A 16,747-nucleotide genomic window follows, 5' to 3' on the forward strand; every position below is an offset into this window, starting at 1 on the left:
CATGGGTACCAAAAACTGCATTGTAGTCTCCCATTTGGTGCTCTGCAAACAGAAAACACTCAATAATAGATTGGTAGTATTAATAGATTGATTGACAGACTGCCAGCATGCCTCAGCCTTCCAGCTCATATTGACCCAACACCTGAAGAAGCAGCATGGCTTAGTGGATCATGGGCCTGAGAGTCAGAAGGACCTGGGTTTTAAAACCAGCTCTGCCACATGTCTGCTGTGTGACTTGGGGCAAATCACTTAACTTCTCTCGGCCTCGATTCCCTCATCTGTAAAAATGGGGATTAAGAATGTGAGCCCCGTGTGGGACAGGGACTATGTCCAACTTGATTAACTTGCATCTACCCCAATGTTTAGAACAGTGCTTAGCACATAGTAAGCACCTAACAAGTACCCTAATTAATATTATTATTAACGGGGTGGGGGTTAAAAGGAGAAGAAAGAGGGGTGGATGCACTGACTGCCCTTGGGTTGAGTCAGAGGGCTAGAGACAGATAGGCAAAGCCAAGCAAGGTGATTCTTCTGAAAACCAAGGGAAGAGAGAGAGAGGGGGAGAGAGAGAGAGAGAGAGAGAGAGAGAGATGGTTTGTAGGCAGGGAACGTGTCTGTTTATTGCACTGTACTCTCCCAAGCACTGAATACAGTGTTCTGCACACAATAAGCCCTCAATAAATACGATTGAATGAATGAATGAATAGTATATTAAATTGCTTCAGGGCCACCTGCCTCATTTACTTTAGGACCAGCCTAAGACATTGATTTCATTTAGGCACAGAGCTCAGTCAATGGCATTTATTATGAATAATAACAATAACAGTACTTGTTAAGCATTTTCTATGTGCCAAGCACTGTTCTAAGCACTGGAATAGATACAAGCTAATCAGGTTGGACATAGTCCCTCTGCCCCACACGGGGCTCATACTCTTAATCTCCAGTTTACAGATGAGGTAACTGAGGCCCAGAGAAGTTAAGTGACTTAAGTTCACACAGTAGACTCGTGGAGGAGCCGACATATGAATCCAGGTTCTTTTGACTTGCAGGCCCGTGCTCTATCCATTAAGCCACGCTGCAACTCTCTCATGAGTAGGCACTCATTTATTGGGTAACTACTGTGTACAGAGCAATCGATCAATGGTATTTATTGAGCGCTCACTGGATCCAGAGCACTTAGGAGAATACGATGCAATAGAGTTGGCAGGCATGATCCCTGCCCTCAAGAAGCTAACAATCTAGTGGAGGAGTTTACAATCTAGCTCCTGATTATATGCTTATTTTCATGGCTGCTTAATCACTTCCATGTTTTTTTCTGGATAATGTAATAGGCTGGAGTGATGCTATTACACTCAGTCCAGAAGGACTGCTGTGTAGTTGAGCCCTGCCTGTGTCAGAATTTCGTGGCCTGATCCGTTTGTCTCTCGCCCAACCGGGATTAATCCCTGGGACAGTAGTGCCCGGGTCCAGTCCAGGTCTGATCAGAAATGGAAAGAAGTTGGAGGTACTCTATGTACGTTGTGTACATGTGCTGTGATCTCCCAGGGGATCCTGGGGCTTGAGGTTCCATAGGGTCAAGGGACCCACCACCTACATACCAAATCACTCTTCTATGCCACTCTATGGTTCTACCCAGCCTGAAGAGGACCCCAAACAGAGGATTGTAGGAGTGACTGGAATGTTTGAGTCTGGCCCAAATCCTACACCTGTCACCCACAGTATCCACAGGCGGTTCCAAGTTCTTGCAGGCCTCTACCAAATGGATACTTTTACAGCACCATCTTCCTCAAATTCAGAATTAATTGATTCCCCAAATTTCAATCATCTTAAACATGTGAAGGGAATTTCCAGCAGAGAATGCCAAATTATGCACGCAATGGTTTTAGTGAATCAACAACCATGTTAATGGAGTCTTCACTGTTGCAACCAGTTTATGCTGATTGATAGCCTCCTGCAAATATTTTTTGCTATCAGAAATGTCTTTCTATTTGAAAGAGACAAAACACAATTTTCATGACTGCTTGGGAAAATTAAGTCAAACAATTAGCGAACTGAAATTGTGCCCGTGGTCCTCCAAGATTGTGTGTCTCTATTTCCAAAAGATGCACTCCTACTGAAAAGAAGGAACGGGCTAGTGATTGTTCTTTAAAACAACAAGTCCAACCACAGACTTCTTCAGGTTTGCATTTCCTGTGTTTGAGGCAAAGCTTTAAGTTTGGTACATAACATACAACAGTGAAAATGTCATGAATCCTCACCTCTTGATGAAAGCCCATCCCTCACCCTGAATCTTCCCATCATTTTCCTGATGAAATGACTCTCTGCCTTCCAACCACAAAACCAGGATAAAAAAGAGTTATGAATTTAATTCAGTTATGGCTATGTAATTTTACAGCTAGTCATCAACACATCACAAAAGGAATTCACTTCAGCCAATCCCTTTGAATCAGTTTTCAGTTCTCTTTTCACCCACTCATAACCTCAAAAGATGAGAAAAAAGCCAGTGAATGGGTTTGCAGATACGTTTTTTTTTTCCTACGTCCTGCTTTTCATCAGCTTTGGAAAACCCACAAAGAAAATAAAGCTCTTTTTTAAAAAAAACTGAACTTTTAAAATCAAGGTAATCTGCCATTGCTGTAAAAAGAGCCTTAAATTCCCCCATTTCCTGCATTTAGGAAGCCTTTTTCTAAATGTATATGTATGAAGGAAGAAGGTAAGAGGTCTATATGAAATTGCCAAAAAATTAAAGGAATGATTCTAAGAAGATATACGAAGACTCCGAGGAGAAATAAATACGCAGTTCCTCAGCCTCTGTTTTTAAAATCACCAGTAGGTTTCTTAGAATTCAGTTATAAAATGCAAATAGCAAAAAACAAATCTGACTGGAATAAATTATATAGATTCAGTAGTTGTGGAATAATGATTTTAGGATGAAAAACACTATTCAGGCCCTGCAACCGTCCCTGTATTCTCACAGTTCAGTCTTCTCTGTGGTTGCCAGTATCTAACAGTAAACAGCTCCACCACATTTATTGGCAATTACTGCTGAAGGTCACACATCAGCAGTGAGCCTAAATTCCAGGAAAAAAAGCAGCTCTTATGTAACTGCTGCTTGAATGTTGGCAGGTACCCAACTGAGCAGTTCACTGCAATGTAAAAAAGTAGGACATCTCTCACTTATATTCCATGTCATGAGAACGCCCCCTTACGGAGAAGTTTAATACTGGTTTTACCCCCGCCGTACTCCTGCAGTGTCCCTCTTCCCTGTATTTCTACATTTATTTTTCCAGGGTTTAGAAAACCCCTTGTCGGTCTCATGACTTTCTCTGCAGTGGAGTTTCAAGACAAGAGGACTCATTGCTTGAATCTTGCAATAACTTACACAGCAGGGAAACTTGGAGGCAGGTGTGCTTGGCCCTAAGCAACTATGGATTGCAATTTGCTTAGCTTCCTTTCCCCAGCACAGAGAATCAAAACGGTTAGTGAGCACCTAGTGATTACCTTTGTAGTGAAGCTTTGGAACTAATGACTGAAAAGATAGCACTGGGTGAAATAAGATGGTGGAAACTGGGAAGAATCTTCATCATCTAAGTGGAAAGGCTGTACCTGGGGCAAGACTTGTGGATCTACCAAGAAATATTTCTAGGTAATGTTACAAGAAGGCTCCACTTAAGGCTTCACCCACCCCTGCTTACTGCCCACTCCTCCCCCCAGTTTCCTTGTTTCCAAGGACATTCACATAAAAACAAGATTGCTGTCTAGCAAGCCCATCTGTTGCTGTCTTTATCCCCGCAAGTCATACCCTCACCTCCCAACATCAAGTTATTGCTATGGAAATGACTGCAATGTCAGCAGATGATTAGAGGAAAGGAATAGAAAATGGGAGCAAATTTTACAAACTCAGGTCAGATACATTTTCAGTCAACTATCCTTAGAAATGAACAAATACGGACTAAGGAAATAAAATAAGTGACAAGGAAAAACATAGTTAAGAAAAAAGAACTGTCCTTCAAATTTCTTAATGGAGATGTCTGCCCCTCGGTGTATTTGACTGATTGTACTTTCTCATCATCAACCCTAAAGGGGTTAGAGGAGTGTCATTCTGGCCTAAATGAACTTGGAGCCATACCGGGCCAGAAAAAAATTTTCTGCTTAGGACGATTAACTATGATTTTTTTAAAAGAAATTCTGGACATTAGATTTAGTACTCCTTCGAACTCCCTGATTTTCCACTGACAGAATAGGAAAAAACAATCACTGAACACTGATTTTCTGTGGAGCCTAACAGGGAAGATTTCTTTTCTTTTTCTTTTCTTTTCTTTTCTTTTTTTTTTTTTTTTTTTTTACCAAGGCCACATTTGCTGCTTTGAAAGTCTGACACCACTCGTTTTAACAGAAGTTTCTCTGTCATTCCTGGTTGAAGCTGACTCTAGGGCTGCATTTGGGGTTGCAGAAATTCTGCTGCTGTGTCCTTAATTCACCCCGTTGTCCCAGAGCATTATAAAGTAAGGCTTAGAACAGTGAGTATCCCCCAAGTCATTCAATGCACATCTCTTCCAGGACGGCTTGGCACAAGGGAGTGGCAACTTTCCTTAAGCATTTACTATTGAGAATCGAACCAGTCCCTGGCCTGCCGATGCCTCTTACTAGATTGGGTGCTTGGGGGATGATTTTTAAAAGTCTGTATTTGGAAGATGTGTTTGCAATTTAGGGCTTGTTCCTAGCCTGGACCATTCTTAACTCATTAGTCTTCCGAAGAAGACAAATTGTGGGATGGGTTGCGTGAGCACAAGAGAAGGGAAAAAAGCCCAGAGAAGGAAGTGTTCTAGTCCTCAGAGCAGGCGTAGGTGGGGAAGGCCAGTTCTGACATCTCCGACAAAGCCAGACAAATATAAAGCCTGAAAACATCTTCCGTGCCCCTACACTTTGACAGTTGCTAGTAGTAACAATGAAAAGGGAGCCACCACTGCTTCCTCTGGGAATTTTCAAAGAATCCAAGCCACCACCAGAACACTCTTTTAATAAACAGACTGTATTCCATTTCCTTTGGTGTATTTTTAAACACACCTGCTCCAACCATAAGGGAGCAATAAGCCTCTTACTCATAGCCAGGAGACCGAGTCCTACATACGGCAAGAAAACACTTCAGCTGGTGCAAAACAGCATGCTATAGACCAAGACTAAAGGTGTCTTCTAACTGCATTCATAATTCGACCACGGACAAAACAAGCTGAACTTGCAGCAACTGAAAGAATACCCTCAAAAGCATTTGAGTGCACGGCATGAAAATGGGATCCAAAAGCAGGCAACTTGTAAATTAATTTTTCTAAACAGATCCTGTTTGTGAGGCCCAGGCCCTGTAAGATGAACACCTCACCAGTTAAAAACAACGACCGTAGTCATGAATATAAATCAACTAACTCCACTGACAAGTTTCTGAGCTCCTCATGCATGCATTTTATACCTAGTTCATCTGTCTGATCAATGGGCCTCCTAAAATCACATCTCCTCCAGGAGGCCTTCCCTGATTGATCTTTCTTCTCCACACTCTGTTTCCCCACTTGAGCACTTCATTGTCCAACACTTGGGGACTCACCGCCTCCTCACCCCTGTAGCATTTATATACACTGAGCTCTAGGGATGAAAATGGGATATAAAAATCAATTTTCCTAAACAGAACCTGCTGTGAAGACCAGTCCCTGAAAAAAGAGAGAAAATTAAACCATCATTTGCAGCTTTGTTGCTTCCCCTACCTGGAATTAATTTTAGTGTCTGTTTCCCCCCTCTAGACTGTAAGTTCCTTAAGGGCAGGGATCGTGACTACTTTATGGCCTTGACTGGAGCAGTTAGGGGCCTGAGGACTATTCCCTGCCATCAGAAATGTACTGCTGCTTTTCCTGTTATTACTACTGTAATGGGTTGGGTTTTTTTACTGGATTTCCAAAGTTAAATCTTCCCCAGTGTGCTTGTTTTCCCCCTATTTCTTAGATTGGGATTCTCCCATAGGGTAGGTTCGGCACTGTTTGCTCCACCCAACCAGCTTCGAGGCCTTCTACCAACTTGTCCCATTTCATCTATCAGCTTTCTTCACCTGCCATTCCTCAGCTCAAATTTTCCATTTCTCTCCATCAATCAATCTATCATAGGAAGGAGCATGGCTCAGTGGAAAGAGCCTGGGCTTGGGAGTCAGAGGTCATGGGTTCTAATCCTGGCTCCACCACTTGCCAGCTGTGTGACCTTGGGCAAGTCACTTAACTTCTCTGTCCCTCAGTTACCTCATCTGCAAAATGGGGATGAAGACTGTGAGCTCTACATGGGACAACCTGATTACCTTGTATCTACCCCAATGCTTAGAATAGTGCTTGGCACGTAGTAATCGCTTAACAAATACCAACATTACTATTATTAAAGACATTTATTGAGCATTTACTGGGTGCAGAGCTAACCTATCTGCACCTGCCTCCATCACCTCGCTCATGCTGTTACCCGGGCCTGGAGCTCTCTTCCCCTGTGCAATCAGGCAGACTACAATTCTCCACACATTAAAAGCCCTCCTAAAATCCCACCTCCTCCAACAAGCTTTCTCTGATTAATCCCAACATCCTGAGTCAGATCAACTTTTTAGCCACAGCTAGGACTTACATCTTTATTTTCACCCTTCCTCAGCTCTTGTGTATAAGTACATAATCAATGGTAGGGTCAATTATTTACTCTCATCACCCTCACTGTGAATAGTTTTGCCTTCCCCTTTAGAGTGAAATCTCCTGTGGACAGGGAACACATCTCGAGCTTCTACTGTATTTTCCCAAGTGCTTAGTACAGAGCGCTACACCCAGGGGGTGCTAATATATACGATTACTACAACATCTGATTCAATATCTTGTACCTTTCCAGCCACTTAGAACAATGCTTGGCACATAGTAAGCGCTTAACAAATATCATAATTATTATTATTACTTAGTACAGTGCTTGGCACAAAATAGGGGCAAAAATGAAAAAAAGTAATAATGATAATTAGAAATTAAATGTAGATTGAGAAGGTGGTACCCCTAAGCTAAAGTGATCATTTCTCGTTACCACATTTCTTGAAAATGTGATGATGTGGGCATTATAGACCCAGTAGACACCAACAGCAAGATCTACAGTTTCTGTAGGTAAGAGCAGACTAAAAAGGAGTATTTGACAGGGAGAAATGGGGACACACACGCAGGCATCCAAACTCTCATTGAGATACCCGCATTTGTACAGACCAATGTACTAAATCACTCAACCGTCCTTGGCACGAGACAGACAATGCAGCAGCAACAGAGGAAAGCAAATGAAACAAAAGCTGCTCTAGTCACTGCCATTGCCACTGCTAGTTTGCTGAAATTCAAATCAAGTCATAGGAACTTGTGGGGAGAGAAAACTGGCTAGCCAGGAATAGGGGCAGCAGCTGAAGTGGCTTTTGTTTCATGTACTTTCTTTTACTACCATTGCGCCAGTCTGCTCCCTGCCAAGGACAACTGTGTGTGCATCTGTGTATATATACAGTGGGAGGGGGAAAAACTGAGCAGCCCCCTTCACCACCAGGTGGAAATGGGGGCTGGCAGAAAAAAGGAAATTGAGGGGGGAGGGTGCCCTCAAAGCTATTTTTGCTGCATTTGCACTCCTAGAGGAGCCAATAAAGAAGCAGTGTGGCTCAGTGGAAAGAGCCCCGGCTTGGGAGTCAGAAGTCCTGGGTTCTAATCCCGGCTCTGCCACTTGTCAGCTGCGTGACCTTGGGCAAGTCACTTCTCTGTGCCTCAGTGACCTCATCTGTAAAATGGGGATGAAGACTGTGAGCCCTTCATGGGAAACCTGACTACCTTGTATCTATCCAGCGCTTAAAACAGTGCTTGCCACATAGTAAGCACTTAACAAATACCAACAAATACCAACATTATTAATCCCATTTGGGGATCACAATCTAAGTAGGAGTAGGAATTAATACCCATTTTACAGACAGGGAAACCAAGGCAAGAGAAGTTACATGAGTTACCCCAGGTCACACGGCAAGTAAGTGGCGGGGCCAGGATTAGAACCCAGGTCCATGTTCTTTCCACTAGGCCACGCAGAGAGCAGCAGGTGATTCCTGGGGCATGGGGAACACTAGTTGGTGTGTGGGAGGCAGGTTTAGCATATCAGAGCCCGGGACCATCTCTCAGTTAATGGGAGCACTGTGATAGTGGCATTCCCAATTTTGTATATATATATATGTCATATTCTACTGGCAGTTAAATTTCTACCTTTTTTTCACTAAATTAGATTTCATGAAAAAGGAATACTCTATATTTAGTAATAAGGTAGATTTCCAAATCAGTAACTTCTCCAAAAGCTTCAGACAAATAGAAGTTTGCAGAATTCCACTCCCAGCCTGCTAATATGCTTTAAAACTATTGTTTAATTCTCAAAGGGCACATTTCTCTAGCATCATTAAACTAGCATTTTATAATAATAAAAAAAACACTTAGTTCTGCCTTAGCACATGCTTTCACTATGTCTTTTGCCTAGAATGCTGTTAGGAAATTAGGAAGTTGTTCATCCAACAACTTGAGCTTGTGTGACTATAGGGCAACATGGTGTCGGAAGAAACGGTCTGTGCAAATGCATGCATGTGGGTACTCTTGGACACAGTGAGTACTATAATGTGGGTTTTTGCCAGAATCCAACCTCCAGGTTATGAGAGAACTGGGCATACTTTGAATCTGTATCATACTATTTTTCCAAAGCTCGTGCATAACAACTACCTTTCTTGGACCTCACAACATCCCTTTGAAGTAGGGAATGTCTGAAATTATTCTTCCCATTTTCCAGATGAGATTAAAGTGATTTGCCTGAGGTCACCCAACAGACTAATGGCAGAGCTGGGATAAGAAGCCGGGTCTCCTGACTCCCAGACCCATGCCCTTTCACTAGACTATACTGCTTCCCATCCCAGTGATTGAGGGAAAAAAATGGCCATTTGAACAAATATTCAGATGCAGTGGGGTAAAAACTGTTGATCGTCTATATTAAAACCACACTCAACTACTGCATAATCTCCAATAATATTCCATTATCCTGGGTTACAAAATAATGTGCTTCAAGATCTTGGAATTTTTTCAGCTCTGAAACCTACAGTTTGTTTTCTTTTCTTTTTTCAAGAAAAGACAGCTACTGAAATTATACTCCAAATCCCACAGATGATATCAGAGGTTCAATTATCGTTCTCATCAGACTTGGATCTCTGCTATGCTTGGATTTGAGTCTAACCTTATGTATTTTGCCTGGCCCACCCAGAAGGCAACAGCTGGTCACAACCACAATCTCCTCTTAATGATCCTTCTTTATTAATAAGCAAAACTTACAAAGTTTCTTCTCTCTGAACTCCAAGACAACTTGGAGAAGAGTTAGTACACTGTGTCAATATATACAAATACTATGTTTGGGGTTTTATGCATGGGGAGAGCAATTGTACCAGCCTCTCAAAAACAGACCAGGACTTTCTGTTCCATAAATGTACGATCAATATCACCAACACATTCAGTTCCATTCCTACAGAGTAGATGAAGCAAGTGTGGCATTGGGTAAATACAGTTTGGAAAACTGTATCTACATAGAGCCATAAATGACTTCGTTACAAATAATGAACTAGTTATGAGAAATGCTCAGACACAACACGGCAGGTTGCACTCACTAGTATGGATACAGCACTGAAAATCAAATGTTAAACATTTGAAAACTATAGGACAGATCACAATGCTACTTGTAAAAACATCATGGAAACACTACCATGGAACATTAAAAGAGAGAAAAATTAAGACCTCAGCATTATCCAATTCATCAATGGTTATCAGCTGGAAAAGAAAAAGGGGGGAAAAAAAAGAAGAGGTTCAGAGCCAACAATAAGAAATAAAGCATAAGTTGGTAAGTGTAGGGAATTTCTCTATACTATCATTTGCTACTTGAGGCCTAGAGGATAGTAGTGTAACAGTCACAGTTGGCAAAAAGTCCTTATGCCAGGCTTCAGGTCACTATCACATTACCGGCATACATCCGCTCTGCTAGAAACATTCTGCTGTAGAACTAAACAGACAGGATGCAATCATGCTTTGTTCACATGCCACATGTCAAACCACACAGATCACCTAAACAAGTTCCAAGAACTCCACCCTTGGGTTTATGAGTAGGCACTAAAATTTGACAGGGTTATAAGCAAGATAGAATCTCCAATTTAATCATTATAGTGGGAAAGAGTAGCAGGTTGGGAGGAAGAATCAATTCAACTCGTATGAAAGAATTCCATTTTTTCTTGTGTCTACAGCTTGATGGTGAGTCAACGGCAAGTTGAGGATAAGACTGAATGATGTCTCAAACCTGGGAGGAAAACTGGATACCAGGGGGTGTAAATATATACGGATCAACTTGGGAATTTTGAAGCCTGTAATGCATCTCAAGTATATTTCTGCATGACTCTGAAGTTGAACCCAGATAAACTCTTAATGTCAACAGGCATTTAATTGATAAAGAAAAAATGCTCAGTGCTACTGACCACAGTATTCTAAACATGTGATTTATCAAAAAAATGAAAGGTTTTATGGTGGAATTCCAAATGTCTTTCCACCGACACGCAGCCCAATGGAAGATTAATTATGACTAAATGCTAGATTCGACCCGTGGTGGGGTTCGCTCACCAAAAATTGGGGAAAAGTTCTTTTCAACAAAGATTACTTTTGATAAATAAAACATTTATGTTTTATGTTAAAATCAGCCACAGTGGTAGCATGAAATACAATGCTTTATCAAATGTAGGCAAGGAAGAATTATGAGATAAAAGCTGACTGAAAAATTGGATAACAAGACCAAACACTTCCTCATTTAATGCATATTGCTCGTTAGTCAAAACAGTCCAAGAGGAGACGTGGATTTAAGGTGATCCAAGATACTAATAATAATAATAATGTTGGTATTTGTTAAGTGCTTACTATGCGCAGAGCACTGTTCTAAGCGCTGGGGTAAACACAGGGGAATCAGGTTGTCCCATGTGGGGCTCACAGTCAATCCCCATTTTACAGATGAGGGAACTGAGGCACAGAGAAGTTAAGTGACTTGCCCACAGTCACACAGCTGACAAGTGGCAGAGCCGGGATTCAAACTCATGACCTCTGACTCCAAAGCCCGTGCTCTTTCCACTGAGCCAGATACTACTCTTTCTGATGATTTGCATCCCCCATTTTACCTTCTGAAAAAGCACTCTCATGTGCTGGTAAAATCTATGATTTAGTATTCTGGACAAATGTCCAAGAACTAGTTGGCAGTGAGGAGGCCTTGCACCCTGAGCACTTTATCAGTATTCCACAACTGGCATGGTTCACGGCAGTCTCGGAGGAGGATTCTGAGCGAGAGGGAAAAGAGACAATCTAGGCAGGCCATAATGGCTCTTCGTGGCAGGGTGGGAGGGTTTCACTTCCCCCATCCCTCCAGTTCCAATGGACTAGATTGAAAAGCTCTTGTGGGAGGGAATGTGTCTACCAACTCTGTTATATTGTACTCTCCCAAGTGCTTAGTACAGTGCTCTGCACAAAATAAATGCTTGGAACTGCTTCAGTCAATCAATGGTATTTACTGAGTGCATACTGTGTGCAGAGCACTGTCCTGGGCACTTGGGAGAGTACAATACAGCAATTCTTCTATTGAGATCCCCCTAATCAGATCCCCTTATGTCACCTCAAGCCCCTGTGGTGCCAGATATCTGCAAGCTGCTTTACAGTTTGGGTGCTGACAGTAGGGTCATAGATTAACCGGCTGAGTCCTAGACTGCTGGAAACTTAGGCCAGCAGTGCAGCTGGAGGAAATGACATTCTGCAGTTCATAATGCAGCTTTCTGGACTGCATGAGAGTGAACACTAAAACAGTCATCTTCAGTTGCATTGTCCCATGTAAACTCTTAAAACAATGTCCATAAATCTGAATGTTTCCTGTTGATTGCAAAAAAACGACTGGCCTAGTTTAAGAGATTTTGATTTCAGTTATAGAACAGGGTTTGTTTGGTTTAAGGGCTTCTTTTGTTGTTGAGGCTGAGCCCAATTCTCTTAATGTCTAAGCTTACTCCCTAGTAAAATCTTTCATGCCGTGTTGTACATGGATTACACATACATTGTACAATATGCTCTGTTTAGCACTATTCAGGCTCCCGGAGTTTGCAAGTATTATTGTTCCTCCCAAAGTGCCAAATACCAGGGAGTATATTTGGGCTCAATGAGAAGTAGACTTATTCTTCCTTTTGGGCTCTGTAGTTGTAAAAGCAGGGTGTGGTTTCAGCTGACAAGATTTCTAACGATTACTTCATCGAGGAATGAAGCGAGCTACCAGCAAGAATTCCTACAAATGACAGTGATAATCAGTCTGACAACAGTATATCTACAAAGGAATTTGGGGAATTAAGGAAATCCGAGAGCAATTCTACTACATGCCCACTGGCTCTGGCTTTGGCCTTGTCTTCACTGAGGTATGGGACAATGTAGCTAAATCAGGTAAAACTACTAAGAACAGCTGTGAAACATACATTCAATGAGAAGAGTTGTTGCTTAGAAATCAAAGGCTGGAATACATGCCCAAGCATGGCAGTCATGGATGAAAACCTTAGTGAAGTGGAGGCGAAAGAGTGCAGTCTGTCAGCCAGGACTGTTCTGACTCAGCCTAGAGGAGTGTACAGTCCTTGGCCAACATCAAGACAAGGGGCTGGTTGATGGGAAAATTGGAGTGGAAGGACGGACATGGCAATCAATGAAAATTCTTCAGAGTTTTGTCTTTTATCATCTAAGCAAGGAGGCATGACTGGAGGAAGCTGGAGGTGTGATTGGTGATTATATCCTGCAAGCCAAGCTACCACAATCAAAAGGTGACTCAGAATGAATGAGCTATTGGAAGTGCTAGGCTTATCAAGCTTTAGCTAGAGTGGACAGTTAATACTAAATATAAAGACAAAGATGAAATAATATAAAAAATGGACAATGCCTGTTGCCTATTGCTCTATTTTATTCAAGGTCTTTATCAGTGTCAGAAAAACAACAACATTATTTGGGGGATTGGTGAGATCATCTGGTAAAGTTTCTCTGCACTACTGTCATGTGGCTGACGTGGATGAATTTTCTTCTTCATAAGAAGTTCCTCCCTTTTACCAATTTTTTTAGGCAACAGTGATTTCCTGGTATCCTACCCCACTGTTGCTAACGTATTCAACGAGAGGGGATTCGTAATCTTTATTCAATGTGGCTGAATGTAGTTTTGTCTCCATTTAGAGTCCTTTCAATACCTCCTGTATAAGACTTGCAATCCATAGTAGGACTAACATAAATCACCTTTCTGTGGGATTTTAAAAATCATCTGGCTTTTACAGCAATGACTGTGTCTTGGGGGGCCAGACCTGGGCTGTTCAAAATAGGGATCATGGGGATCTTCCAATAATGCATGGAAAATTTGACAATCACAAAGTATATAATCTGCACTCATTTTAAGTGTAGCTGTACCCTATTTAAAAAGAATCACAGTACTGAATTATAGGATATTGGGTAAAGTAATAGCAGTCACAGATCTCAATGTTGTAGCTGCTAATAAATCTTCCAAGAAAAATGATTAAGACAATAAGGAAGAATTGCTTCAAGTGAAGGGTTCAGCAGTGAGAATTGGGCAGGTTTTAGTTGGGGATAGATAAAATCCCAACAGACAATTGCTGCTTTGGAGAGGTGTTTTTAAGTCTGTACGTCAACACATTAAGAATGCTTATAAAATCTTAGATGATATGGAGAGTGTTTAGCCCCAGAGCCTACATTTATAAGGGCATTTGTCTAGTTCAGAATGGAATCTTATTCTTAATAAACTAAAGGAAACGTATAAACACTAACAGGGAGTTTCTGGAGAACGCGTGAGTATGACAAAACTGGCTTTTTGGAAAGAAACACGCATACATGCACTTTCACACGTACACACTTATCCAGGTCTTATCTAGAAATTGAGTGGAAGCCAATGAGAAGCTACACATGCAACAGGTTAACCCAAATGTATTTGGTTTACAGGTATGAGTGAAGGAAGACCAACATTAGACTTTTTAAAGGCCAGAATGGAATGATACCCAACAAAGCATGCTGCAAGCTAATATATGATTTAAACTGAAATCTAGAGATTCTGATCATTCAATTAATTTGGGGGTAAGAGGAAGTAGGACCTTTTATGAATCCACCTCCAACATATAAGAAGTCTGTGTTTTAAAACTGAATAATTTCCTGCTCCCTTCCTGAATTTCATATTACGAATGGTATTAAAAAGCAACAAAAATAACAAAAATCAAATACCTTTTCTCCATAGCCTCTATCTTTGGTCATCATTTCCCTGAGTGTTTGTAAGACTTTAATACACAGTTTCTCTTCATTCTCCTCCAGCAGCTGCTTAGTATGTTTTATTAACCTGAAGAAAAGGGAATATGGCAACATTTACTTTTCTCTTACAGCCTCTCTGTCAAATTCACAGAAAGTTATTGCAATCAATTACTGGACTCCATCAGCAAAACTACATCTCAAAAGTGACATCTGCTGGCAGACCAGGAGCAGCTAAAGCTAAACATGAGGCTCGGATGTCTTTTGGAAGCAGGCTATCTTCATCATCATCATCATCATCATCAGCGTGGCTCAGTGGAAAGAGCCCGGGCTTGGGAGTCAGAGGTCACGGGTTTGAATACTGGCTCTGCCACTTGGCAGCTGTGTGACTGTGGGCAAGTCACTTCACTTCTCTGTGCCTCAGTTACCTCATCTGTAAAATGGGGATTAACTGTGAGCCTCACGTGGGACAACCTGATGACCCTGTATCTACCCCAGCACTTAGAATAGTGCTCTGAACATAGAAAGTGCTTAACAAATACCAACATTATTATCATCAAAATTTACTGAAGACCAGCTGTGTAGAGATCACTGAACAAGGCTTGGTAGCATATAATGGAAGTGGGACACGTGGTCCTACCCTTGAGAAGTTTGCCATCAAATGGGGAAACAGGCAGACGGAGAGCACATATTCAACAGGATCAAGAAGCAAAGCAGAGACACAACTGCTAACAGCAAAAGTAAGCAAAAATTCCAAAATAAGTGGAAGATATAAACCAATACAGACATAAGGGCGAAAGTTGGCTCAGGGATAATAATGATGATAATAATGTTATAATAATAAAACAATAGTGGAATCTGTTAAGCACTGACTATATGACAAGCACTACACTCAGTGCTGGGATCTTGTCTTGTCTTATGCCGTCGAGTTGTTTCCGACCCATAGCGACACCACGGACAGATACAAGACAATCAGTTCCAGACACAGAGTCTAAGGGAGAACAGGTATTTAAGCCCCATTTTACAGATGAGGAAACTGAGGCACAGAGAAGTTAATGACTTGCTCAAGGTCATACAGGAGTTTGCACCTGATCAGGCAGATGCCCTCGTGGTGGAGGTCGCTTTATAGAAGGGTGCTAAAGGTGGGCAGAGAACTAGAGAGGAAAACCAAACCTCCAACTTCCATTCAAACGGTATGATTTATAGAGCACAACTATTCACAAGCTTAGTGCCGCTCCATATGGGTGGAAATAAGGAAGCTGAGTAAGAAGCCTCAAGAAAAACGTATAGATGGGAGAGCACCCATTAATCCCTTATCTGCCATTATGACGTGAAGGGAAAAGAGAACTATGTAGGGAGGATTTGGCATCTGGAGGCAAATTCATAAAGGGTGGATCCTAAAAATATACACCCAGATCCTGTATTGGGCATAAATGGCCAGCAGCCTTACAGCTACATTTGTGGGATTTGAAAGTGATCGAGAAGAAAAAAAAACCATAATGCAGATAGCCTGAGAAAGGTGAGGGTCACTAAAAATTAGAATTGGTTAAGGGCCAAAAATAGTCTCAACTTGCATTAGTCATTCCTGAGCCTCTTTGAGGTCTCCAAAACTTGTTTCGGGACGGCAAGTCCATTACATGTCAGCGAGAGATACAAATCTCTAAGCTCCTCAAAGGTTGGGACCACATCTTTCCTTCCTCTGTTACTTCCTGCAGTACAGAGATCTGCACACAGTGGGTGCTCAATAAATGTTGTTGACTGACATAGGAAACAGCTGCTCATTTACCCTTTGAAAGACTGCTTACTTGCATATGAAGCCACCACTTTCACATTTCCGTCTGGCGTCAGTGTTCTCTGGAAAAAGCAGCTCTGGTCTATGGAGAACATCCACAAGCACGGATAACTCGGCTTGGACAAGGGGGCGTAAACGATCCTCCAGTGCCGACACGATATCCTGAAATACAGTCACACTCATAGTCAATAGCTAAACCAGGGCAGAGTAAGAAAATGAGTTTGGGTTAAAATTTATACTTTTTGTAATGGATTAAAATATCTCAACTCTCACACCAATCCTGAGATGATTTTTAAAAAATTTCAATATTCTGGGAGTCAGTAGCCGAGTGAAAAAGGAGGCTTCCCACCCCTCCCCTCCCCCATCGCTTTGAGCTTAAATCTGTATTACAACTAAAAACAAACATTCCAGGACACAAGTGCATGACACAAACAAATGAACATGCTAAAATCAACATGCTAAATAGATGTACCCTGATAGCATGATGATCTTCAAATACAAAACACAGAGCTGTAGGAAAGGAAAATAAGAAAAAAAAAGTCACCTCAGTCAAAACAACAAAGACTAGAGGAGAGGCAGGTGG

At 41.7% G+C, this 16,747-nt stretch overlaps 1 protein-coding gene across 9 annotated transcripts in view; it reads right to left on the reverse strand.

Annotated features, from left to right (window-relative positions):
* The window catches only part of ITPR1 (inositol 1,4,5-trisphosphate receptor type 1), a 336,719-nt gene that overhangs the window by 134,903 nt on the left and 185,069 nt on the right, over positions 1-16,747 (reverse strand). For 5 of the 9 annotated variants that reach the window (XM_029050131.1, XM_029050126.1, XM_029050125.1 and 2 more), the window contains 3 exons: positions 16,178-16,326; positions 14,352-14,463; positions 9,825-9,857 (listed from right to left, as the gene is read on the reverse strand). In XM_029050131.1, coding sequence (XP_028905964.1) covers positions 9,825-9,857; positions 14,352-14,463; positions 16,178-16,326 — 294 coding nt within the window. The remainder of the gene's footprint in view (positions 1-9,824; positions 9,858-14,351; positions 14,464-16,177; positions 16,327-16,747) is intronic. The other 4 variants (XM_029050132.1, XM_029050129.1, XM_029050128.1 and 1 more) reach the window with 1 other exon arrangement.

This window comes from Ornithorhynchus anatinus, chromosome X1 (genome assembly GCF_004115215.2).
Source record: "Ornithorhynchus anatinus isolate Pmale09 chromosome X1, mOrnAna1.pri.v4, whole genome shotgun sequence".
In the NCBI taxonomy this organism is placed as follows: Eukaryota; Metazoa; Chordata; class Mammalia; order Monotremata; family Ornithorhynchidae; genus Ornithorhynchus; species Ornithorhynchus anatinus.